This window comes from Chiloscyllium plagiosum, chromosome 2 (genome assembly GCF_004010195.1).
Source record: "Chiloscyllium plagiosum isolate BGI_BamShark_2017 chromosome 2, ASM401019v2, whole genome shotgun sequence".
Lineage (NCBI taxonomy): Eukaryota > Metazoa > Chordata > Chondrichthyes > Orectolobiformes > Hemiscylliidae > Chiloscyllium > Chiloscyllium plagiosum.
The window spans coordinates 128,353,342-128,379,380 of NC_057711.1; the positions used below are offsets into that span (position 1 = coordinate 128,353,342).

At 40.7% G+C, this 26,039-nt stretch overlaps 1 protein-coding gene across 2 annotated transcripts in view; it reads right to left on the reverse strand.

Annotated features, from left to right (window-relative positions):
- LOC122563838 (A disintegrin and metalloproteinase with thrombospondin motifs 19-like) overlaps window positions 1-26,039 on the reverse strand; it is a 526,911-nt gene that overhangs the window by 492,682 nt on the left and 8,190 nt on the right. For both annotated transcript variants that reach the window (XM_043718038.1, XM_043718033.1), the window contains exons 2-4: window positions 16,690-16,852; window positions 5,172-5,344; window positions 2,862-2,945 (exon numbers count right to left, since the gene is read on the reverse strand). In XM_043718038.1, coding sequence (XP_043573973.1) covers window positions 2,862-2,945; window positions 5,172-5,344; window positions 16,690-16,852 — 420 coding nt within the window. The remainder of the gene's footprint in view (window positions 1-2,861; window positions 2,946-5,171; window positions 5,345-16,689; window positions 16,853-26,039) is intronic.

The following is a 26,039-nucleotide window of genomic DNA, read 5'->3' on the forward strand; positions in this document are numbered from 1 at the left end:
CACACCGCCCTGTGGCCCAACATTTCAACTCCCCCTCTCACTCTGCCGAGGATATGGAGGTGCTGGGCCTCCTCCACCGCCGCTCCCTCACCACCAGATGCCTGGAGGAAGAACGCCTCATCTTCTGCCTCGGAACACTTCAACCCCAGGGCATCAATGTGGATTTTAACAGTTTCCTCATTTCCCCTTCCCCCACCTCATCCTAGCTTCTAACCTCCAGCAACTCGATCCCCTGACCTGTCCGGACTTGTCCGACCTGCCCAGCTCCTTTTCCACCTATCCACTCCACCCTCTCCTCCCTGACCTATCACCTTCATCTCCTCCCCCACCGCCCTATTGTACTCTATGCTACTCTATCCCCACCCCCACCCTCCTCTAGCTTATCTCTCCACGCTTCAGGCTCTCTGCCTTTATTCCTGATGAAGGGCTTTTGCCCGAAACGTCGATTTTGTCTGTCCTCGGATGCTGCCTGAATTGCTGTGCTCTTCCAGCACCACTGATCCAGAATCTGGTTTCCAGCATCTGCAGTCATTGTTTTTACCTCAAACTGAGACATCCAGGTCTTAAATGGCAAATCCTCACCTGGATGCATGCTAGCAAATTGCCATCTTTCCATCCAAGTTGTGCAACATTTAGTAGTCTGGATCACCCTATGCAGGGGGTGACAGCCTTTGTACCAGTACCCGTCCCTCTAAGTTGTGCAAAGCGTACAGTTACAACACTAACATTGACCTGACCGTGTGGAAAATTGCCCAGGTATGTTCCATACACAAAAATCAGGACAAATCCCAACTGGATATTACCGTCCCATCAGCCTACACTCAATCACCAGTAAAGTGATGGAAGGTATCATCAATAGTGCTATCAAGCAGCGCCTGCTCAGCAATAACCTGCTCAGTGATGCCACTCAGCTCCTGATCTTATTACAGCCTTGGTTCAGAAAATGGACAATGAGCTAAATTCCAGAGGTGGGGGAATGAAGAACCACTGGACTCAAAACATTAATGTTACATTTGCTCCGTAGATGCTGCCAGACCTCCTGAATTTTGCCAGTCTTTACTGTTTCTATTTCTGTTTCAGATTTTCACCATTTGCAGCTCTTTGTTTAACCTTGTTTTATATTATTGAGAGGAGAGTGAGTGAGTGTCCTTGACATCAAGGTTTCATTTGACTGAGTGTGGCCTCAAGGAGCCCCCAGCAAAACTGGAATCAGGGCAAGCTCTCCCTTGGTTGGAGTCCTAACTCACACAAATGATGGTGTGTATGGTTGTTGGAGGCTAGTCATCTCAGTTTCAGGACATCTCTGCAGGAGTTCCTCAGGGTGACGTCCTATGTCCAACCATCATCAGTTGCTCCATCAATTATCTTCCTGACATCATAAAATGAAAAATAGGTGTGTTCATTGATGATTACAAAATGTTCAGCACCATTTGCAACTTGTCACATACTGAAGCAGCAGATGCCCAAATGCAGCAAGACACGGACTATATCCAGGCTTGGGCTAAAAGTGGCAAGAAACACTCACAATGCACAAGTGCCAGGCAATGGCTATCTACAACAAGAGACAATCTAACCACCGCACCTTGATACTCAATGGTGTTACCATCACTGAATCTCCCCCCCATCACATTCTCGGGGTTACCATTGACCAGAAACTCACTGGACTAGCCAACTGAATACTATGGCTACAAAAGCAAGTCAGACGCTAGGAATCCTACAGTCTGTAACATATCCCTTGACCAACCAAATCCTGTCCACCATCTACAAGGTACAGGTCAGGGCCATGGTGGATACTCCCCACTTGCCTGGAGGAGTGCAGCTCCAACAACATGCTAGAAGCTCAGCACCATCCAGGACAAAGCAGCCACCTAGACTGGCACTACATCCACAACCATCTACTCCCACCAACACCACTGCTCATTGGCAGTAGTGTATACTACCCACAAAATCCTTCCAAAATCACCAAAGATCCTTCCAAACCCATGATTACTTCCATCTAGAAGGACAAGGGCAGCAGATACATACCAGCAACATCACCCGTGAGTTCCCCTCCAAATCACCCAACTTCCTGACTTGGAAATATATTAAAATCCTGAAACTCCCTTCTGAACAACATTATAGTGTACCAACACCAAAGGGACTTCAGAGCTTCAAGAAGGCAGCTCACTATCACCTTTCTCAAAGGAAACATGGATGAGCGATAAATACTGGCCCAGACAGTGACACCTATGTGCCTGAATGAATGGAAAACATATGAAGTGCACTCTAAACATAAAAGTGGTGTACAATGCAACAAATCAGGTGTGCAAAATGAAGGGAAATTAGAAGAAAAATTGCTGCAACCTCTCTATTCCTCATGAATGCCAGCCATTTGGAGGTATCTTAGTGACATGCTTAGAATTTTTACTCATTTGACCGGAACCCAGACCAAATGCTACCACCTTAGACACATTGATATTCCACTTAATGATCTCATTGTACATCATTTAACAGATCTTACACCGCATAAAACAACATTAATGCTGTCACTGAACATCAATGAAATTAACCGAAATGTAATAAATAAGGATGGATGTAAATAATAGCATTCTTAAAGAATAGTCATATGTCCATTGCATCTAACTTTAGTGTTAACAGAGGGGCGCACATCTTGGAGAAAAGATTGCATGAACAGACATGCATTTACTTTCAGTGCAAGAGACAGATTCAAGATATCATTAGGTTTAAATTATGGGGCAGCTGCAAAACACTCAATACTTTATTTTAAAGCAGACATTTCAAGCCACTACATATATAGTATAATCTTACACAAAATAATACATTATTTCTTACACTCCACAATGAACTAATATTCTTCTTACCGGTGTTTCATGAAGCAAAACAAGTTTTGTCACTCGTAGGTTCATTTGTATGCCAAGACTTTTGTGTTGGAACAGATTGAAGACCTAGAAAAAAACGTTTGTAGCAAAAAAAAAGTGCTTGAAGCAGATGCACCAATATCCAGGGACATTAATCACACTGACAGCTGAAATGCACATTACAACTGGAACCTGACAAAAAAAATGTTGATGAAATTGTCCCAGTAGCTGGATATTGCTTAAGGGAATTTGGATGTCAATGTTTGAAAATTATCCGGGCATTTAGGTTCCACACTGAACCCATGAACAATACCTGGTCTAAGCTTTTTGTTTCAAATTTAACCGATTTTTCTAATCAATTTGGTCTGGGTCTATCCTACGTATTTTTTCTATATATTATTGGCTCATTGGATATTGTGTCACTGGCAAAGCCAGCAGTAACTGAATCCATAATATTCCTTGAGAAAGTGACAATGAACTGTGTTCTCAGTTTGTCTTGGCAAACCCTTTCTGGCATAGTTAGTGTTAGAAAGGGAGCGGATAATTTTTCCCAGTGGCAATGAAGGCTTGGTAATTTACTTCAAGTCAGGATTGTGCGCAACTTGGAAGAAAACTTGTGAGTAGCAGTGTTCCCCTGTGCCTGCTATTCTTGACCTTCCACATGGTAGAGATCATAGATTTGGACAGTGCTGTCAAAGACACCTCAGTGTCTTGCTCAGTGCACCTTGTAGGCAATAACCACTGCAGCCACATTGCGCCAAGGCTGGCAGGAGTGAATGTTTAAGGTGGTGGATAGGATGTCAATCAAGAGAGCTGCATATCCAAAGCTGTATAGATTTTCTTTATAATTGTAGTTTTCCAAACAAATGGACAGTATTCATCACATTCAAAACTCAAGTCTTGTATTGAAAAATTACAAGATATCAGGCAATAAGTCAGATACTTCATTTAGAGTCTTGTGCGCAATTTTGGGCCCCATATTGCAGGAAGGATATACTGGCCCTGGAGAGGGTTCAGAGGAGGTTCACGAAAATGGTCCCAGGAATGAAAAGCTTAATGTATGGGGAATGTTTGAGGACTCTGGGTCTATACACGATGGAGTTTAGAAGGATAAGCGGTAGGATCTAATTGAAACTTACAGGATACTGAATGGCTTGGACAGAGTAGATGTTGGGAAGATGTTTCCATTGGTAGGAGAGATGGGGACCCAAGGACACAGCCTTAAGGTAAAGGGAAGACCTTTTAGAACAGAGATAAAGAGAAACCTCTTCAGCCAGAGAGTGGTGAATCTGTGGAATTCATTGCTACAGAAGGCTGTGGGGTCCAAGTCATTGAGTATATTTAAGACTGAGATAGTTGAGTTCTTGATTATCAAGAGGATCAAGGGTTGTGAGGAGAAAGCAGGAGAATGGGATTGAGAAACCTGTCAGTCATGATTGAATGGCAGAGCAGACTTGACGGGCTGAATGGCCTAAGTTCTCCTCCTATGTCTGATGGTCTTATGGTCTTATATGATTAACTCCTTCAGCAATACAAATCATTTAAGTTGTTCCTGATGAAGATTTACATTCATCATAAGGTTATTTTTCTCCATCAATTACTGATGGTTCTGATAGACATTTGCAAATGTATGTTCAAAAGGCAACAAAATATAGAAGTGCATGTCAATCTGGAGTTCCACCCTGCCCCGAAAAATATGACATGTGAGCAGCAAGCTGTCTTCATAAAAGGGTTCAGAAACACAGCCAAACATTTTCAAGCTTTGTGATCTCAGGTGACATCCAAGGTCTAATTCCCAGTGGGAATTCTAGTTACAGACAGGCAGTCATTGCAACTCCTCAGAGTTACTGTGTCATTCCCTAGCAGTGATGCCCAGTTGTAGATGAAGGATGGTCTGGAAGGAGAGCCACCACCCCACTAAAATCCTTCAGACAAAGTCTCTGAAGTGGTCAGCGTTGCTGACTCAAACAAGGTCAGTGAGAATAAACCAAAGAACCATGAAAGCTGAAGATCTGAAACAAAAATAAAACAGTAATTGCGAGAGAAATTCAGCAGGTCTGGCAATCTGAAGAAGGGTCACTAGAATGGAAATGTTGACTCTGTTTCTCTCTGTACTCATGCTGCCAGACTTGCTTAGTTTCTCCAGCAATTTATGTTTTTCTTTAAGGTCGTGAGAACTTGGGTTGTGGGGGAAGGAGGAAATCTGGGCCACAACAGGATTGTGCCAGAATATATAACCATTCATGTTTTACTGTTTGTTATTAAGTTAGTAATTGTTCAACAATGTTTAATACAACTACAATTCATTCTCACCATATTCATGACAGTTAAAATGAACCTTCTGACAGCATCAGCTCCATGATAGTTGACCATTGCTGTATCAGCAACAACTAAGGTCTCTACATTATAGTCATGTGATAATTTATATGTGTATCTCCTGCCTCTTCCTCTCTCCATTTGTTTTCTATTTTTGGATTCTCTTTTATCTGTAAAACACAATTGAAAAATTGTTAACAAGATATTAAGACAACTAACATAATTTTCCCATACTGACTTAGAAACAATTTAAGCAATGATCAACACTAGAATGTCAGCACATTATAAGAGGCTACAGCACATTAGCCTCTGTGCAGAGTTTTCTGTCAGTAGTGTCAGCTACAAATCACTGCAACAAGAGTCAAGTTGATAACAAATGGATGCTAACATCCAGAGTTCATTCATTTGTAGGCTGAGTTATTCAGCTGTCTTTACTGAGATAAATAACAAAGAGATTTTTTTCCAACTTCCCCAAAGGAACCAAAGTTGCCAGTGGAAAAAATAATACATTGGTTAAATGAAAAAAAAGTAAGCAAATTGCATTGATATAGAGCCTGACATGACCTTGTGATGTCTTAAGTACTTTATGGTGAAAGGGCTTTTCAAGTGTACTCACTGCTGTAATATGAGAAAAACTGCAGCCAGTTTGCAAACAGTTTGTTCCCACAAACATAACGACTTGATGATCTGTCCTTGGGACAAATATTTGTCAGCATCACACAACACCAGGCTATAGTCCAACAGATTTATTTGAAATTACAAGCTTTCAGAGCACCTCCATCTGAGAAAAAATAGTGCAGCTTCAGTTTAACATCTTATTCTGCAGGAATACCCTCTCAATACTGTACTGGAGTTTCAGCCAAGGTGCTAGACTCAAGTTTTTGGAGTGAAACTAGAAGACACAAACTCCTAAGTCAGAGATGAGAATGCAACAAATGAGACATGACTGACACTAACATAAGTCTACATTAGAGTGTTGCTGGAAAAGCACAGCAGGTCAGGCAGCATCCGAGGAGCAGCCTGACCTGCTGTGCTTTTCCAGCACCACTCTAATCTAGACTCTAGTTTCCAGCATCTGCAGTCATTGTTTTTACCTGACACTAACATAAGACAACACAATAAATTTAGACCTTGAAGAAAGGCTAGTAATATGTTATGAATTTTGCCATTTATAAGTCAGGCTGGTAGATACAGGAAACCTTTGCTGAGAAACCAATTGATATGTTTATATTACACTAAATCAGTCAATTTGAAGGATCAATGCATTGATTGTTTTAGTTTTCCTCATTTCTTTTCCTGCCTTGAAAACATTGATATGCAAACAGACCTGGAGTACTTGTTCATATATCACTGAAAATTAACATGAGAGTTAGCAAGCATGCTGGCCTTTATTGCAAGAGAATGAGAGTACAGGAGTAAAGATCTCTTGCTGAAATTGTATAAGCCTTTGGTAAGACATTACTTGCAGCACATTGTACAGTTTGCTCTCCTGACCAAAGGAAGGACACACCTGTCACAAAGGATGTACACCATACACAAGTTTTCTGGGACATCAAGATCATTCTCTGAAGAAAGACTGAGGAGGCTGAGTCTATATTCCCTCCAGTTTAAAACTGTGAAAGGTGAACTTACTGATGCATACAAAATTCTTACAGGGCTCAATAGGTTCGATGTAGGATGGATGCTTCTGAGGGTTAAATCGTGTAGAAACCAGGGGATTACGTCTCAGAAAAAGTGAGGCCATTTAGGGCTGAAATGGAGAGGATTTTCCTCACAGAGGGTGGTAAGGCTTCAGGATTCCATAACCAAGAAGGCTGCAGAAGCTCAGTTCTTTGGTCGATTCACGACAGAGACTGATAGATCTCCAGATGTGAAAGCTAGCAAGGGATAAGAGGGTAATGCAGGAGTTATCAATGAACGTGGAAGAGTGTGAGGAAATGGCATTAATGTAGAAGATCAGGCATGATCTCGAGACATGGCAGAGTGGGCTAAATGGACCAAATTTTGGTTTAGTTGTTAGCACTGCTGACTCACAGCGCCCACGGACTCCATTTCGATTCCAGCCTCAGGCGACTGTCTGCATGGAGTTTACACATTCTCCCCGTGTCTGCGTGGGTTTCCTCTGGGTGCTGCAGTTTCCTCCCACAGTCCAAAGATGTGCAGGTCAGATGAACTGGCCGTACTAAATTGCCCATAGTGTTAGGTGCATTAGTCAGGGGTAAATATAGGGTATGGGAATGGGGCTGGGTGGGTTACTCTTCAGAGGGTTGGGTCGGGCTGAAGGGCCTGTTTCCAAACTGTAGGGAATTTAAAAAATGGCCTACTCTTTCTCCTATTTCCTATGGTCAGTTCCCTAATTAATCAAATTGAGATGTTATCACAGCAGATTGAATCAAATCTACAGCAGTTACGCATCTGGTAACTCACAGGAGATTAATGAGATTCAGGAAACTTTGTCACACAGCAAGCCAGCCACAAACAATACAATCAAGCTGGAAATTGCAACTCCAATGTTTAAATGTACTTTCACGCATCAGCAAGCATTTCCTAAAGCAAACTTTATTTCAAAGAAAAATGCAATCAGCTCACCTGTAGGCATGAAGTAATTAATTTCTGCAGTTAAATTTCTCAGCGAAAAGTTAAACAAGTTCAAACTGTGTATCATTATAAAGCAACTAGACCTCCAAGTGCTCATGCCAATGAAGCTTTTATGTTTATTGGCTTGGCTTTACCGTAGAATAATTAAAATCCACAGCAAAATGTCTTTGATCACCTTCACTTTCTCAGTCTTAACTCTATAATTGAAAAAGCTGGAAATCAGGGTTTGGGAGAGCAACAGTTCTGAGAGAGTTGGAGAACATACTTTATTCCCCAGTTAATGGATTTCTCTTTCTCTCTGGATTCTACCAGATTTCTCTCTCTAATTAACGTTGTTAAAATTCTAAATTCTTTGAAGCTCAACATTCCCATCTGTGCGAAGCAAATGACCATTTTCTAAAGAAATAGTTCAAGAAATGTCAGAGGAATTTACAAAGGGATTATTGTGAAGAACCAGGATGGTTTGAAATTGTATTAGACAGCTTTTAACCAAAAGGATATTCAATCTTTATTTAAAATGTTTCCCTTTATATTGTAATTTTTCTTTAATGTAGGAGGTTATTATCTAACTTAGGATGATAATAGACCTTAATACGGTAATAATTGCTATAATCACTATACAAAATTATGTTATTATGCACTAATAAATGTCTTTCAATAACCACTCAGAGATAGTTTATTCTCATGATCTATGACAAAGGCTCCCATTCATATATTTTATAATTATTTGCTAGTTTACTTGTTCGCAAAGAGCGTTGCCAACTGTAAATAATTACATTTACAGCATTTTACTTATAATTAGTCATCGCATTGTAGCAGTTAGCTCAGGTCACCATAAGATCGTGAAGTTAAACTTAAGAACAATAGTGGCACAGCTTTTCAAAGCAAGCTAAAAATAATTAAATCAAAGGTCTTTTTATTGATTGATTCTGCTCAAGACACCACATGAGTCATTGAGAGTACACATGGAGCAAAAACACTAATGAAAATGTAAATAAGCTCGAACTAACGTCTACTGTGTTGGTGAAAGGTTATAAATATAAAGCAAAAGATCAGAAAATGGTAGGTCAACGTTGCCATTCAGAACTCTTTCACTTTCCACCTCCTATTGGCACATTTAATAAACTACTTATACATTGCACTTACTTACATAGCCTCAGACATTGGAAACACTGCAAACTGTACTGGTGTTACTTTTACAGTTAACAACCTCAACTGACCCTTTGGGGGAATGTGGGGGAAAGACACAAAATAAACAAGTGGCCAGCCCAATGTCACCATGCTCAGTGCGGACTGGCCCTCTTACTGTGGTGAGAGTCCATCAGCCTGGTATCAGCCAGTCCTTAGGCAAGTTGTGGTCTTTAAGTTGCCAATTAAAGGCCCCCAAGGCTGTATTTCCATCTCTGTCATCATAATACGAATCAAAGGCAGAAGGAAAGTGGTCAGTCCACTATTTTCCCAGAGCCAGATAAAAGGTAGGAATGGGAGGCTCACCCTTTTGTGGATTCCCTGTGGCCAGAGGCTCCCATCCATAACATGATCACACTGCTATTGTGGTTTCTCAAACAAGGTCTCCTGCTCCCTTTGCTTCCCCTGCCCCCTCACCTAACTACTAGGATTCCCGATGCTTCTCCAGCCAAATTCCCGGATTTCCCTTGAAGTCAAGTATCTGTGGACCTTCTTGTCAGGGATCACTGTAGTCCTGGCTGCGATTACTGCTTGCTGCTGGGACTGCAGGGATCACTGGATCGCTGGTACTCCTGGGAATGCTGGGATTGCTAGGACCATTGGGATCATTGAAATCGCTGGAATAATTGGGATCGCTGGTACTGCTTGGACTACTGGGATCACTGTGACTGCTGGGATCGCTGGGACTACTGGCTCTGCTGGAATCACTGAAGTGCCAGCTAATCAGACTGACTGTTCCTCCTGTTCTGAGAAGTGGAGATCCCACTTTCATAGCACGGACGGAGCCATTCAGCCTTCTGTGTCCATACTAGTTCTCTACAAGAGTAAAAACAATGACTGCAGATGCTGGAAACCAGATTCTGGATTAGTGGTGCTGGAAGAGCACAGCAGTTCAGGCAGCATCCGAAGAGCAGTAAAATCAACGTTTCGGGCAAAAGCCCTTCATCAGGAATAAAGACAGAGAGCCTGAAGGGTGGAGAGATAAGCTAGAGGAAGGTGGGGGTGGGGAGAAAGTAGCATAGAGTACAATGGGTGAGTGGGGGAGGGGATGAAAGTGATAGGTCAGGGAGGAGAGGGTGGAGTGGATAGGTGGAAAAGGAGATAGGCAGGGAGGACAAGTCCAGACAAGTCATGGGGACAGTGCTGAGCTGGAAGTTTGGAACTAGGGTGAGGTGGGGGAAGGGGAAATGAAGTAACTCAACTGGAACTATATCCCAACCTTTCACAAATCCTCCAACTATTTTTTATTTTATTTTCAGGCACTTAATTCCTTTTAAAACCATGTATGTATCTGTGTCCACCTTACTCTTAGGCAAAGAATTCAAGACCCTAACTGCTTATTGCATTAAAATGCGTTTTTCCCCCAAGTCAGCGTTAGTTCCTTTGCACATCACCTTAAATTGGTATCTTTTGGCTCTCCATCCATCTGCTGAAGGCAACAGTTTCTCCCTACCTATTCTGGCTAGGCCTCACACAATTCTGAACACCAGAATCAAATCCTTTTCCGACCTTCTCTTCTCGAAGGAAAGAACCCCAGCCTCTCCATCCTCATCCCTGGAAGAGAACATAGAACAATACAACACAGAACAGGCCCTTCAGCCCTCGATGTTGTGCTGACCATCCTTGACAATCTTCATATCTTTCCTAAAGTACAGTACCCAAGACTGAACACTATGCTTGATTTGAGGCTGAAGCAGTGTTTTTCTGAAGTCACCTCCAATCATACTTACTTTTGTACCATCCAGCTCCATTTATAAAATTTGAGAACACCCATCTTTTTTAACAGGGGTGGTATGGTGGCTCAATGGTTAGCATTGCTACCTCACAGTGCCAGGGACTTGGGTACAATTTCACCTTTGTTCAACTGTCTGTCTATCTGGAATTTGTACATTTGCCACATATCTGTGCAGGTTTCCTCTGGATGCTTCAATTTCCTCCCACAGTGCAAAAATATGCATCTTAGGTGGACTGGCCATGCTAAATTGCCCTTAGTGACTAAGAATGTGTAGGTTACATGGATTAGTCGTTGGTAGTGCAGGATCTGAGTGGGATGCACTTTAGAGGGTTGGGTGTGGACCTGATGGGCTGAAGAGCCTGTTTCAATACTGTAAGGGTGGAGAAAGTGTGATACTACGGACACTTTCTCAGCCTCTCCTGCCAGTTTCAATAATATTTCCACAGAGGGTCTGACTGAGTCTGATGGTCAATATCCCATCCTGCTGGGATGGGATTTTGGGATGATTGTTCAGGATGGGGTGAGGAAGAAAAGTAACAGGATGGAGCTGGAGAACTGGCACACTGGCTGGTCACTGCTTTGTACTTGACCCCTAAAGGATCTAAAACAAATCAAGCTCACCACTGAAGTTAGACGACTTGCCAGTGGCAAAAACACACAGCAGCAAGGGGCAAATTCTACTCCAAAAGCGCTAAGAAATTCAATCACAGGACAACCAGTCAGGACAGTCACCTCTGTACATGCAGATATCCAACTCTCTGGCAGCTGGTCCTCCAATCACAGGCTGGTTCTCTGCCATATTTGTTGCTGATAGGCTCATCAACAATAAAACACTGGGAGAGCAGCTGCCTGTGATTGGATGAGCAGCAAGAAGACATGTGATAGCATTGAGCGGGTCAGAGAAGCCTGGGCACTGCGCTCCCCCTGCATTACTCTCCATACCCAGTGGAAAGGATTTTCCTCATTTCACCTTTGCTTCTTTTGCAGGTCACTAGATTCAGTATTTCTCTTATAATTTTACAAAGACAATTATAAAAGGTTCCTTTTAAAGGTTCCTTCCTTACTCCTGCTTCTCTTATTAATGTTTTTAACCTCACAAATGACACTCTCCCATCAGTTTCATTATTAAAACATTCTCAATGAACTGAAACAATAAAAATCACTTTGATGGAGAAACAGAACAGATGTTAGTGAATTGGCTAACCTCTCAAAACCCAGACAGAGCACACCCATGGTCCGTTCCCTGCACCACACTGGTGCTGGACTTTACTCCTCAGTTTCTTGCTCCATGCTAAACCTCCTTTATTCTCAGAAACTTTCAATAGAGTCCAAGCTTATTCCATTTTTCCTGGATGTGTCAAAATCTCTTATATTTCTCGCCTTCACGTTCCTTTGTTCCCTGGTCCTTTTGGTGTTCTTGTACACCAGTCAATGAAGGCAAGCATGCAGGTACAGCAGGTAGTGAAGAAGGCTAATAGCATGCTGGCCTTCATAACAAGAGGGATTGACTATAGAAGCAAAGAGGTTCTCCTGCAGCTGTACAGGGCCCTGGTGAGACCACACCTGGAGTACTGTGTGCAGTTCTGGTCTCCAAATTTGAGGAATGACATTCTGGCTATTGAGGGAGTGCAGCGTAGGTTCACGAGGTCAATTCCTGGAATGGCGGGATTATCTTACACTGAAAGACTGGAGCGACTGGGCTTGTATACCCTTGAGTTTAGAAGACTGAGAGGGGATCTGATTGAGACATATAAGATTATTAAAGGATTGGGCGCTCTGGAGGCAGGAAACATGTTTCCGCTGATGGGTGAGTGCCGAACCAGAGGGCACAGCTTAAAAATATGGGGTAGACCATTTAGGACAGAGATGAGGAGAAACTTCTTCACCCAGAGAGTGGTGGGTGTGTGGAATGCTGTGCCCCAGAGGGCAGTGGAGGCCCAGTCTCTGGATTCATTTAATAAAGAGTTGGATAGAGCTCTCAAGGATAGTGGAATCAAGGGTTATGGAGATAAGGCAGGAACAGGATACTGATTAAGGATGATCAGCCATGATCATATTGAATGGTGGTGCAGGCTTGAAGGGCAGAATGGCCTACTCCTGCACCTATTGTCTATTGACAATGTTTCCATGGTGTCAGCAATTCAGGAACATCGAAAAGTAAGCTCCTCCTTGAGTATCTGTTTATACGTGTATGCAAAACGTTCAATTCCTTTCAGCATTTATCAGTTGGTTAACAGCATTGACTATCTATAATTACATTGAAGCCACAGCACCAAAGCAAATCACTCAACTAACTAATCCACACTAGTGTTTGTAATGAATGCTCTTGCAAGTTTTTTCCCACCCTTACTCTGTGGGACTACTTTTAATGAAATCAGTTTCATATTCTGGAGTTGATTTTGACATTTAAGCAAGGAAGTGGTAGATGCAGGTACAGTTACAACTTTTAAAAGAGATGTAGGAAAGGTTTACAGTGATATGGGCCAAACGTAGGCAATTGGGATTAGTTTAGTTTGAGAAACTTGGTCAGCATGTTCAAGTTGGACTGACGGGTCTGTTTCAATGGTGTATGATTCTATGAATCTATGATTCCATCTGTAACTGTGACAAAGTGGCTAGTTGAAACTTGAAAAAAAGGAAAGGACCATTGCATCATCTCTCCGATCTGAGTAACATAACCAAGTAGAATAAATAGGAAATTGACAGTCAGCAATCACCCTCAAATAGTATTACAGCTTTCCTGCACCACTAAGACTCAGCAATATGGCCAGTGTTGGTTTGAAGAAGGACAGCCAGTGAGTGCTCAAAGTAATCAGACTTGCTATTTTAGATTTGAATTAATTGGTAAAGTTGTAAACTCTTCCTTCGCTCTGTTCCACGAGCGATAATGGATCAGAAACCCAGACTAGGTACATTTCAAATAAAGCTGAAAAATGTGTTGCTGGAAAAGCGCAGGTCAGGCAGCATCCAAAGAACAGGAGAATCGACGTTTCGGACATAAGCCCCTCTTCAGGAATGGTCCTTGGATGCTGCCTGACCTGCTGCGCTTTTCCAGCAACACATTTTTCAGCTCTGATCTCCAGCATCTGCAGTCCTTACTTTCTCCACATTTCAAATAAATAAAATCAGCATGAAGTGCTCTTCTAAGTCTGAAACAACGGGAGGTATTATTTTAATTTGGACTTCAGCAGTTCAAGAAGGCAGCTTACGACCACCTTACCAAGTCCAATTAGGGATAAGCAATCAGTTCCAGCCCAGTCAGCAATGCCCATATCCCATGAATCAATTAAAAAGGAGTTTAAATGTATTTGCATCAGCATCCATGCAAGCGCACACACAAAAGGGATTGCAAATGAGGTAGCATTTTTATCAGAAGGACATTATTAAGCTGAAAAGAGTTCAAAAGAGATTTACCGGGATTTTGCTGGGAATGAAGGGTTTGACATATCAGGACAGGCTGGACAGTTTGGGACGTTTTTCACTGAAGCGTAGGAGGTTGAGAGATGATCTTACAGAGATTTAAAAAATCATGAGGGGTACAGAAAAGGTGAATGGCAAGAGCCTTTCCCTGGTATGAGGGATTTCAAGACGAGGGGGCACATTTGTAAGGTAAGTGGAGAAAGATTTAAGAAAATGACGGGCAATTTTTTTTACACAGAGTGATTCGTATCAGGAAAGAACTTGCTGAGCAAGGTGTGGATATGGGTACAGTTACAACGTAATAGACATTTGGATAAGTACATGAATAAGAAATATTTGGAGGGATATGGGCAGGCTGGTGGGTCTAGTTTAGTTTAGGACTATGGTCGACATGGACTAGTTGGGCTGCAGGATCTGTTTCCGTGCTGTGTGACTCTGTGACTCTATTTAGGTCTTGCAAGTGCATTAATTCACTATTATATTTGAATCTTATGAGATGGAAACTTGAAACTTGTGGGCTTGATGATCCCCCTATGGCTCATTAATAAAATGGTAGTTGGGAGCTTCTAGTGATGGAGTCTCAGTGGCTTAGTGTTTTGCAACAGTAGGTTCCAGGCTTATTCCAGTCAGCGTCAGGACATTAAAGTGCTAAATGACCTTCTGGAACAATTCACTGAAAAGACATTAACATGCAGCAGATCTCTCCTGTGGATTTAAAGTTTGTAGCCAAAGTTTGGTTTGAACTCCAGATTGATAGATAACAGCTAACCCAAATTATTTGCTTGCTGGTGGATTTTAGGGCAATGTCTTTTTATTTTGCCCTCCTCTCTCAGTCTGTCAAAACTGATCCAGACTGCACTCAAATTATATGTTAATAAATGTTTATTTCACAGCTTGGTTTCTGCCCGGTGACTATAATTTTTTTTCCATTCTTCATACATACATTACCTCACAACTTGAGTATTTACACACAGTAATATTTGAATTCAACCATTAGCATCTCCTTGTTTTCAAATGGGTTTCTCCCCACACCCTTTCTGTGGAATTCTGCTCTATTTCCAAAAGGTCAATAAAATCATTGTGTACTAGACTTCAGCAGTGACTATGACAATAACAACCATTAAATCCACAGGAGAGACCTGCTGTAACTCAATGTCCTCTCTGCAAACTGTTCTAATGGGTTGTTTGCATTTTAGAACTCTGAAACAACAAGGGTAACTCCCAGCCTTGTGTAGTTTCATACATATTGGTCACCAGACCTCTCAACACCACTTTGTTTCAAAACAGATTGACTATTTTTCAGTTTTGGTTTTAAAAGTAAAATATTCATTTGCCAAAGATCCATCATTACCATTGCATGGTGTAAAAGTTGTTGCTCATTAATGTTTAATCTGTCCTATGCTCATGGTCAATTAAATATCTTGTTTAGGTCAACACCTTCAATATTTTAGAGGGACATGGTCAGTCTTCTAACTTTTGCTTCCATACTTGAGAAGGATTTCACTCTTCCACATTGTATATTAACCACCTTCTATTTGTATTTTTAAAATAAAGGGTCTCCCATTTACGGCAGAGGTCAGGAGGAATTTTCTCTCTTTGAGGGTCTTTAAATATGTGACATTTTCCATCCAAGAGCAATGGGACTGAATAAAAATCAGTTTTGTCCTTGAATGTAATCATTAGTTTGTGAAGGCACAGGCAAGAGACTGGATTAGTGCCACAAACAGATCAGCTATGGTTCTTACCAAATGCGAGAGTGAGTTTAAGCAGCCAATAACCTACTCCAATTTTCAAGCATTATTTTTTTTGTTTTTTGTTTTTGCTGCAGAAAAATGCTGCGTTAGGTGAAGAAAAAAGTCTCTGATTAATAAAGACATTGGACCAATCACTTCACATGATCATATCTATAGAACTGCATTCATAGTGTATCAGCAAAAGTCGAAAGTCTTCAGGGCAGGAACGATGAAGGGTAATATTTGAAGGCAAGAAGAGATACAATCTGTTTTTACTTTTGAATTCATTAATAATCTTTTTCACCCTTTTTGTGAAATGTTTTGCATCAATGATTCTCCATCAGAACTGACTAATACATCAGCATATACTTTAATAGATCATTTTATAATCCCAGAATAAAAAGTTGCTAGCAGTAACAATTACATTTTTTTTTTTAAAAAGTGACAGTTTATACATTTCTGCTTGATATTTGGTCGAGCAAATATTTAAACAAAAATAGCAATATCACTCCTGAACAACAATAAAAAAATGAACAGATGTAAAAGTTGTGCTCATTAACTTAGAATTACTGTTGGCAATATTAGCAAATAAATCCTTAAGATGTTTGAATTATATTACACATTTGACTATTTTAGTTGAGGTGTTAATATATTCAAAATAATTTTGTGCCTACATTATAATAGCAAAGAAGTAAATACATTTTGTGTTATCCACTAATATTGTAAACCGTAATTTATAGATGATAAGGCAAGAACTAATACCAACAACAATCAATCTATTGAGACACTCAGACATAGACTTCATGCCTTTCAAAGGATCCATTCAGAAAAAGGTGTATACCTGTATAAACTCCACACAATGGTTGTGATGCTTGCTTCTCTGCTGATTTTTCATCCATTGACCGTTTTCTCCTGTAGACACGGTGGGCATATCCTGTTACAGCCAAGGTGTGATTCAGAGGTTCAATGAATATAAATTCTTCATTAATCTGAATGAACCCCATCTACAAAATTTAAAAGAAAGAAAAGTTCAAAATCCCCCTGTGTGTATGAGTGCACATTTTCGATATGCTGCATTAATGTCTGATTGGGTAGCAATGCATGTCAGATTCCAGTCAACGCAATGCTGGGACTTCAACTAAAGCCCAGTCCAGACAAACAGGATAAACATCTCCTTCTTCTTTATGGCAGCTGTTATGGATCACAGGTTAAATAAATTTGCATAAGTCTAAATTTGCTTCTCAATGCATACAAGTCTGCAGCATAAAATTGAAATGCCACACTGGAGCAGTAGGAGGTGTTCTTCTAAAGCTTAAATGCAGCAGAACAATGAAATAGAATTGTCCGTTGCAGCTGACCCATGTCATACCTGACCCATGTCATACCTACCTGCATTGTTTTGACTTTGTCAAAGCATGACAAGAGGAAGACTGTTCCATTCTGCAGTTTGTTCATTCCTCACTTTGACAAATAAACTAGCACTTTCTACTTAACTTCCCAGGCTGATCACAAATTTCAAGTTGCCACACACACACCAATCTTCAAAATATTTCCTTCAATTCTCAAAATGTACAGCAAGATTAATGCAACAACTAAATAAACCCGGTACAAATATCATATTTAAATAACTGAATTACATGTCATTCCAGTTAATAACATGATGTACAAAATAACATATAGATGTGGAATGGAATCGTCAGTAATGCAGCCTCAAGGTATTTCAAGGTGACTATCCTTGGATACTATTAAAAAATTAATAAGATTTAAAATGGGAAGCTTTCTGTATCACCATAGAAATAGACCAATAATTACATCAGTTCAGTTACAAAAGAGGTACACTTTGGAAGTAAAAGACATTTTGTAAACAATGGATAATTTTATTGGAAAAACTAAGTTGTCCCTTCAACATTTTTTAGTAGTATTATCATACAACCACTTTATCTCTTATTTCCACCTTCGGTATATCATGTTCTCTTTCTCATGTTTAATCATGAATTCCCACAACATTCAACATTTGTGTTCCTTGTTACTTCACAGGAAATTTGCTGTTGAAAAAGTTATTGATATTTATCCCAATCATTAAAGTTTCTGGTAGTCCACTGTCAAACATTTCATCTAGAGGTCAAGCAAAATCAGGAAATTAAACTCTCAGATATGTGAATATATCTATCTAAATATTTATAAGTATGAAAGGTGATTCCAATGGATTGTATACTTTACCATCACATCGATTACACGAGCAACAATTAAGAGGCATCATGATAGACACATGAACAGGCTGGAAATAGAGGAATAATAACCATGTGCAGGCAGATGGGATTGGTTTAGAATGGCATGATGGTCTGCACAGACATAATGGGCCAAAGGGCCTGATCCTGTGCTGTACTGTCCTATATTCTATTCTGTCTTGAGAAGTAATTATTCTGCAATTCCAAACATTACTCCAGAATTAATCTAACTCATGATTCTCTCTGAAGCTAACATATCATGCACATGGAGAAAGTGAGGACTGCAGATGCTGGAGATCAGAGCTGAAAATGTGTTGCTGGAAAAGCGCAGCAGGTCAGGCAGCATCCAAGGAGCAGGAGAATCGATGTTTTGGGCATGAGCCCTTCCTGAAGAAGGGCTCATGCCAGAAACGTCGATTCTCCTGCTCCTTGGATGCTGCCTGACCTGCTGCGCTTTTCCAGCAACACATTTTCATATCATGCACATGAGCTTATCCCATACAAATCACACGGTACAAAACGATATGACACCATTGTCACGAAAGGAACATGAATTTTAAAAATAGATACCAACATTAGCCACTGGGTGGTGCCTTTTGTAGCCACCTAACCAAATCTGTGTTCCACAGATTAAATTGGGAAAATTTAGCCAAAATTACTCAGATTAAAGTCACACAGCCACAAACTTGCAGTAGTTCTATATTTGTATTCTGTATCATTCCAATTTATAGTGATATTCACACCGAAACAACTGCTCATCCTAACCATTCAATCAAATCTTCTTTGAGCGATCTTTGATCTAGAACATATCTTAGACTATATTTCCACCTTTACAGATCTTCCATTCATGACTATATGAAACCAACCAGGCCAATTTACAGCACTTCCAGCACCAAATCTAAACAGAATTGTGAAGGTAGGGATAGAAACAAGAATATCATATCAGCTGATTTAAAGGCCAATTTGCCAAGCCTGATGAGGTCGCCTTTATCTTTCTTTCCCTGTCTCTAACACACAGAATGGGGGCAGGGGTCAGGACAAGGGTAGGGATAGGAATGGGGGCAGAGTTGGGGACAGGGGGTAGTTAATGGTCTGAAATGAGTTGAATAGCTTTACTATTGCATCCAAAATAATAAGGAAGCCAACTCTATGTTGAAAGCCCAACACTCCAGCTGGACAATTTAAATTCAGCTAATCAAGTGTATATGGAATGAACAAAATAAAGTACCATAATGGTGACTATGAAATTGTTGGATTGTTCTACACATTCATTCAGTTCACTGTTGACCTTATGTGATACATGGTTGGATGTGACATTAAACTAAGGCCCACCTGCCTGTTGAGTGGATAGAAAGATCCCATGGCAATATGTCAAAGAACAGCAAGGACACTTTCATGGGGTCACACCCAGGCATGGCCCACGCAAGAGCAGAGGGACCTCAAATAACCTTTGTAGGGTATGGGCTGGGAATGGTTCAGACCTTCCCCCAAGGTGTAAAACAAGTCAAAGTGGACTCCCAAGACTTCAGTCAATTTACCCTACATTTCTCAAAAGGCAAGACACACTGCAATTGGCAATCAAGCAAATGCCATCCGTCCTGAAGTGTGAAGCAATTTAAGTTAAAGCACATGTTCTCCACATGTTCTTTCATGTAAAAGACAGGGGGATCTCTTGGACTTCTTATTGGACAGAAACACAGCGGTGGTGGTGGGAGAGTGGGTGAAGTTTTAACCATGCTGTGTCTTTGCGACAGCAGACCCAAAAATAGCCACCACTTCTACTCTTGCTTTTTGCTGATTTCCACTTGATTCCATTTGAATGTGGTGCAGCATGCCTGGGAGACAGGTGTGACCATGTCATGCGGGTTTGTTTTTCATGGTGAAACCCTCGTGTCAGCAGACAACACAGCAGGACCCAGTGAGTTGTAACACAGCCTTCTGGGACAAAGAGGGAGTCTCTTCATCACAGCCACAATTTCTCTATCCAAATCCACTGCTATTACCTTCAGGTTTTAATAGCTCAAAGGTGGCATGGATGTTTTTCAAATTTAAGTTTCACTTGTCAACGTTTCACTTTATTCATGTGGTCATCATCATCATAAAACTAATGCTCCACGAATAGTACACACGCTGGTTACAGGGAAGATAGGAATATTGCTTTAATGTGGAAGAAACAATTATGTCCACACTTTATATTGATTACTCATGTTTGTGTTCAGTGTTATACTCACCGGTCTGTGGGACATAGATAAATTTGCAGGAAAGAGCTGTCCGTCCTGTCTATGCATTATAATGGAAATAATCAGAGATCAGGGTTAATTGAAATTTAGGTGAACTCAAAATCCTGTAAGGATTTTGCCAGCCAATACCCAGAGATGGGACTCATGTGTAGGCAGTACTGACATCAACCTTTAAGTTCTTTTTTTTGACTTTGATAGGCTGTCTTTCCCACCATCCACCACATCCAGGATTCCCAGCTCTCTCCATGCTATATTGCCAGTTCACACCCCTCTGCTCACCCTCAAGTTGGCCCTTGCTGGCCTTGACAGTCCATTCAAGCTGTCATTCTCCCCCTCCCCTCCCTTGTACAGCAACCTACCGGGAGGAAATTGCTGACCATGGACTCAAAGCCACCTTTTGCACATCATCATGAAACAAAAGTGAACTAGGTACCATGAATTCACATACGGCAGTGGCTTCATCTTAAACGGAGGTTGTAATGACAAAACTTTTAATATAGTGAGACAATAGACAATAGGGGCAGGGGTAGGCCATTCTGCCCTTCGAGCCAGCACCACCATTCATTATGATCATGGCTGATCATCCTTAATCAGTATCCTGTTCCTGCCTTATCCCCATAACCCTTGATTGCACTATCCTTAAGAGCTCTATCCAACTCTTTCTTAAAAGTATCCAGAGACTTGGCCTCCACTGCCCTCTGGGGCAGAGCATTCCATACACCCACCACTCTCTGGGTGAAGAAGTTTCACCTCAACTCTGTTCTAAGTGGCTTACCCCTTATTCTTAAACTGTGTCCTCTGGTTCGGGACTCACCCATCAGCGGAAATGAGTATGCATAGCATGCAAATGTATTACCAGCAGGAACACCTCATGTAACAACATGTTGCTAACGATCTCTGCATTGGAACCTGTCTTAAGGGGAGGGAAATTTTATTTCCCATCTAATTAACTCAAACCACCTCTTCTTTAAATTCATTTGGAGGATGTGGGTATCACTAGCTGGGCCAGCATTTATTGTTCATCCCCATGTGACCTTGTGGAGGTAGTTGTTGAATTGCTGCAGTTCATGTCCTGTAGGTACACGCTCAGTGCCACCATGGAGGGAGCTATGTTTCTTGCTTTTGCAGGTCCCTTCATATTCTCCATGCGGTAAAACTTGATTACAGCCTTATTTTAAAAGCATTACAATTAACTCAATATTAATGCATGCCCAGACCTGACTCTGGTCCAATCTCCATTTATGTTTACATTATTTCAATATGTCCACAGGCAATTTATCCACTTTACGTAGTTCAACATCAGGCTGGTTGCTTTGCTTGTAATAATTTACTTCTTACAATATATACCACTCCATGAACAAAAATACACTCCACTTACAATAAAGCCTGTTTCATTCTATAATTCTACAACAGCTACTGTTGAGTAAACTTAATAAAGTTTTGGTGATGGTCCAAAATAGGAATGGAGTTCCATTACCTTTGTTCAGAAAATAATGTAAAACTGGTAGTAAGAGACGTTCTGCTGGTTTTACATCATTTTAAACATACACCAATCTGAAAATTGCATCTTTAGTAAAGAATTACACGTTGCAGATTACAAAAGAATTGTTTACCCAAGACCAAAAATCATGAAATTTATGTTAATTTTCTCAATATGAGATTCCCCATGCAGTGTATCAGAACATAATCTGAATATGCACTACCTTGTTATTTTTCACAAGACAGTGAATAAAGCTTCACAATTCTGTTGACCACTTACATAATTAAGCTGTAGATTAGGTTACTCAGTGTGGAAACAGGCCCTTCAGCCCAACAAATCCACACCGACCTGCCGAAGCGCAACCCACCCAGACCCATTCCCCTACATTTACCCCTTCACCGAACACTACGGGCAATTTAGCCTGGCCAATTCACCTAACCTGCACATTTTTGGACTGTGGGAGGAAACCGGAGCACCCGGAGGAAACCCATGCAGACACGGGGAGAACGTGCAAACTCCACACAGTCTGTTGCCTGAGGCGGGAAATAAACCCAGGTCTCTGGCGCTGTGAGGCAGCCGTGCTAACCACTGTGTCACCGTGCCGCCCACTATATTGAATGGTAATCAATTTTACAGCGTATATTACTGTGAAATACAATAATCTAAGGTTTGCATGAGAATACAAATGTTTCATACTTAGGGAAGAAATAACTGAAAAACAAAGACAGTTGTTTCATACAGCGTTTCATTTTCTGTGTGGATTCCAGGCAAAGCTATTGATTTTTATTCAGCTTTTCAGATTAAACATCAAATTACAATGTTGACTGTACAGGTGAGCATTATCATTCAATGTTATCACATCACCAAGGATAAGGTCTACTTTAAAGGGTCACTCATTTACTACAATTCATCAAACTACATAGGATGAGAGTTTCTGAGCTAAAAGTAAAGGCCAATAATGATCAGGTGAATGTTATGGTCAGAGTATGCACGATCTCAAAACCTCAACACAAATTAAACATTTCCACAAAATATAGCCTTTGTATCCCCTATAAAATATCATGCTAACATAATATTATTAGCAACTCCTATCATTAATCTACAGACCGACCACATCCTTATATAGAAAAACAAGGCAGCCTATACTAGCACTTCGCACTAACATTTGATTGATGACTGACATAAAGGAAAGAGAGAATTAAGCAGGTGCATGGAGCCATATCAATAGTAAACACTAGCACTGATTGATTTGGCCAAACAGCCTCTTTTCACATTATTGCTGAGCAATCCGAGAAGAAAATAGCATATGATTTGGCAGTACGGCCTCTTGAGACTGTTCCACCATTCATTATGATCATCACTCATCTTTTACTTGAGTCTCCTACCCACTTCTCATTTTTTGTCATGTTTGAGCCATTCTAGCCTAAAATATATTGAACATGGAGCATCTGCAACCCTCTGGGACAGCCAATTCTAAAGATTTACAACCCTTAAGTGAAGAGGGAGCTGAAATTTCTCCTCATTCAATCTAAATAATCAGTACCTTATCCAAAGACTTATATCTCCTTATTCTACATTCTGCAGCTCAGGGAAGCAACCTCTCACTGTCCACACTTCTCTCTTCAGTATCTGACATGTTTCGATGAGATTACACTCTGGAGTTGAGAAAAGGAAAGGTAAAAGCCCAATCTACTCAGCTTCTTAATGGTCTCATCGTGGGAACCAATCTAATGAATCTTCGCTGTGCTGCCTACAATGCAAGTTAACCCTTCCTTAGAAATGGGAAAAAAAACAGTACACAGTACTCCATATGTGGTCTCACCAAAGCTCTATACAACCACAGAAATACTTCTTTATTCTTGTAATCTAAACCCTTTCAATAAAGGTCAACATGTTATTTACCATCTTGTCCTAATTGTGTGTGTTCATTGCACATGTGTACCCAGATGTCTCTGAACATCAACATTTACAAGTTTCGCCGCTTTTTAAAGTATCTTCTATTTTTATTAACAAAGTGAACAATCTCGGACTTTCCCAGAATATACTTCATGTGCTACCATACTGTCTCATCATTTAACCAGTCTGATATGGTTTCTTGGATTAAACATCCAAGTGTATGTTCTAAGTGCCAGTCTATGTTTTAGCTCACATAACATATACAACAAAGGTCAGGCTCTTCTTGAGAAAGATGTACTGGAAGTGTATTAAAGCATTAACTTTTTACATTGCTATAACATCACAGACATGAGTAGCCTGAGTTCTATGCTTGCTGATGTTACTGTACATTACATAGACATAACTGACTGACCGAACACATCAGTTGATGCCATCACACTGAAAGTGACTGAGGGCAAGATAGGCGTCCATATATTAGAACATCTCATGTTGTGACTGTCTTGAAGGAACGTGCCATCTTGTCTGAAATCTATGTCAGAATACAACACAGTTTCTATTTTTGCAACCTTTCTATGCCTTCCTCACAGATAACATTCTACATAGCTTTATCTCATCGGCAATCTTAGATACATTACTGTAAGTCTCTCTATCTAAATCATAAATATTGGGTCTAAATAGTCGAGAGTGTGGTGTTGGAAAAGCACAGCAGGTCAGGCAGCATCTGAGGAGCAGGAAAATCAATGTTTTGGGCATTTTCCCTTTTTCAAGAATGGCTAAGACCCCAGCACCTATCCTTGTGGCAGTCTACGAGTTACACCCAGCCAATTTGAAAATGCTCCATCTCTCCCCAATCTCTGCTCCATATTTATTAATCAATCCTCAATTCACGCTCAGAAAGTACAAGAGAAACTCAACAGACTTGACAGCATCTATGGAGACAGAAACAGAGTTAACATTTTAGTCCAAAATAATACATTTTCAGAACTATTCATGTTAATATATTACCCACTGCTCCATGGATCCTTTTGTTGCATAACCTATTGCAAGGTATTTTGTTCACTATCTTCTAGAAATTCCAGTACATTACATCTGCAGGTTCCCCTTTAACTACCTTACCAGCTACATTCTTAATGAATTCTAATCAGTATATCAAACAGGAATTATCAGACTCTGTCTGAACATACCATGGCCTGTAAGCACATTTTTGAGACTTATTTGTTGATACATTCCAAAATCTTCCTGATGAATACTATCAGGCTAACTGCTTCATAATTCTTTGCTTTCTCTCTCTGCTTTTTTCAAAGCAAGGTCACCTTTGCAAATTTCCAATCACTGAACACATTCTGGAATGTAAAGAAACCAATGCTCATGACCAAGACATCCACTATCTCCATAGCTATCTCTTTCAGAATTCTGGTAGGTAGGACACCAAATCACAGAGCCATAGAGAGAGTTTATTGTCTGTCAGGACCTCAAATACATTTTCTGCTAATATTAGTTATTAGCTCCAAATTACTTTCTATGTTTGATATCTAACTTCTACTATGAAGACAGGATTCAAAAATATTTGTTCATTGTGTGAGTCATTGTCTCACTCACCATGAGAATTTTCCATCTCTGTTTATATGGGACTAACTTTTACAAGGGCCAATTTCATTTTTTTCGGCAGTCAGTTCTTTATCCAGACACAGGGAACAGCCATTGGGACCAAACTTGCAGCCCAATATGCCAATATTTTCATGTGCAATTTCGAGCAACATGTCTTCACTGTGCAGGACCTCTGACCAACACTACACAGCAGATACAGCAACAATATTTTCTTCCTTTGGACTATGGTGCGGAATCACTGATATCAACAAGTTTCATCCCAACATCAGACTTATTACTGAATACTCTTCAGAATCAGTCTCAGTCTTGGACACAAGCACCTCCATCAGGGACGGACACCTCAGCACCTCACTCTACTGCAAGCCCACGGATAACCTCATGATGCTGCACTTCTCCAGCTTCCATTCTAAACATGTTAAAGAAACTATCCCCACCAGACAGGCCCTGCTCAGATGAGGAAGAACACAATGGACAACTAAAGATTTTGAAGAATGCTCTCATAAGAACAGGAGATGATGTTCAACTCATCGGTCACTGGTTCTGACGTGCCACAGCAAAAAAACCACAACAACTTCCTCAGAAAACCGACACAGGACACAACTGATAGAGTATCCTTCATCATCCAGTCCTTCCCCGAGTGGAAAAACTACACCAGGTAGTTCACAGCTTCAACATCTCATCGATGATAATGATTTTAGCGCCTCACTAAAATCATCCCTACATCTCCATTTCTTGCCTT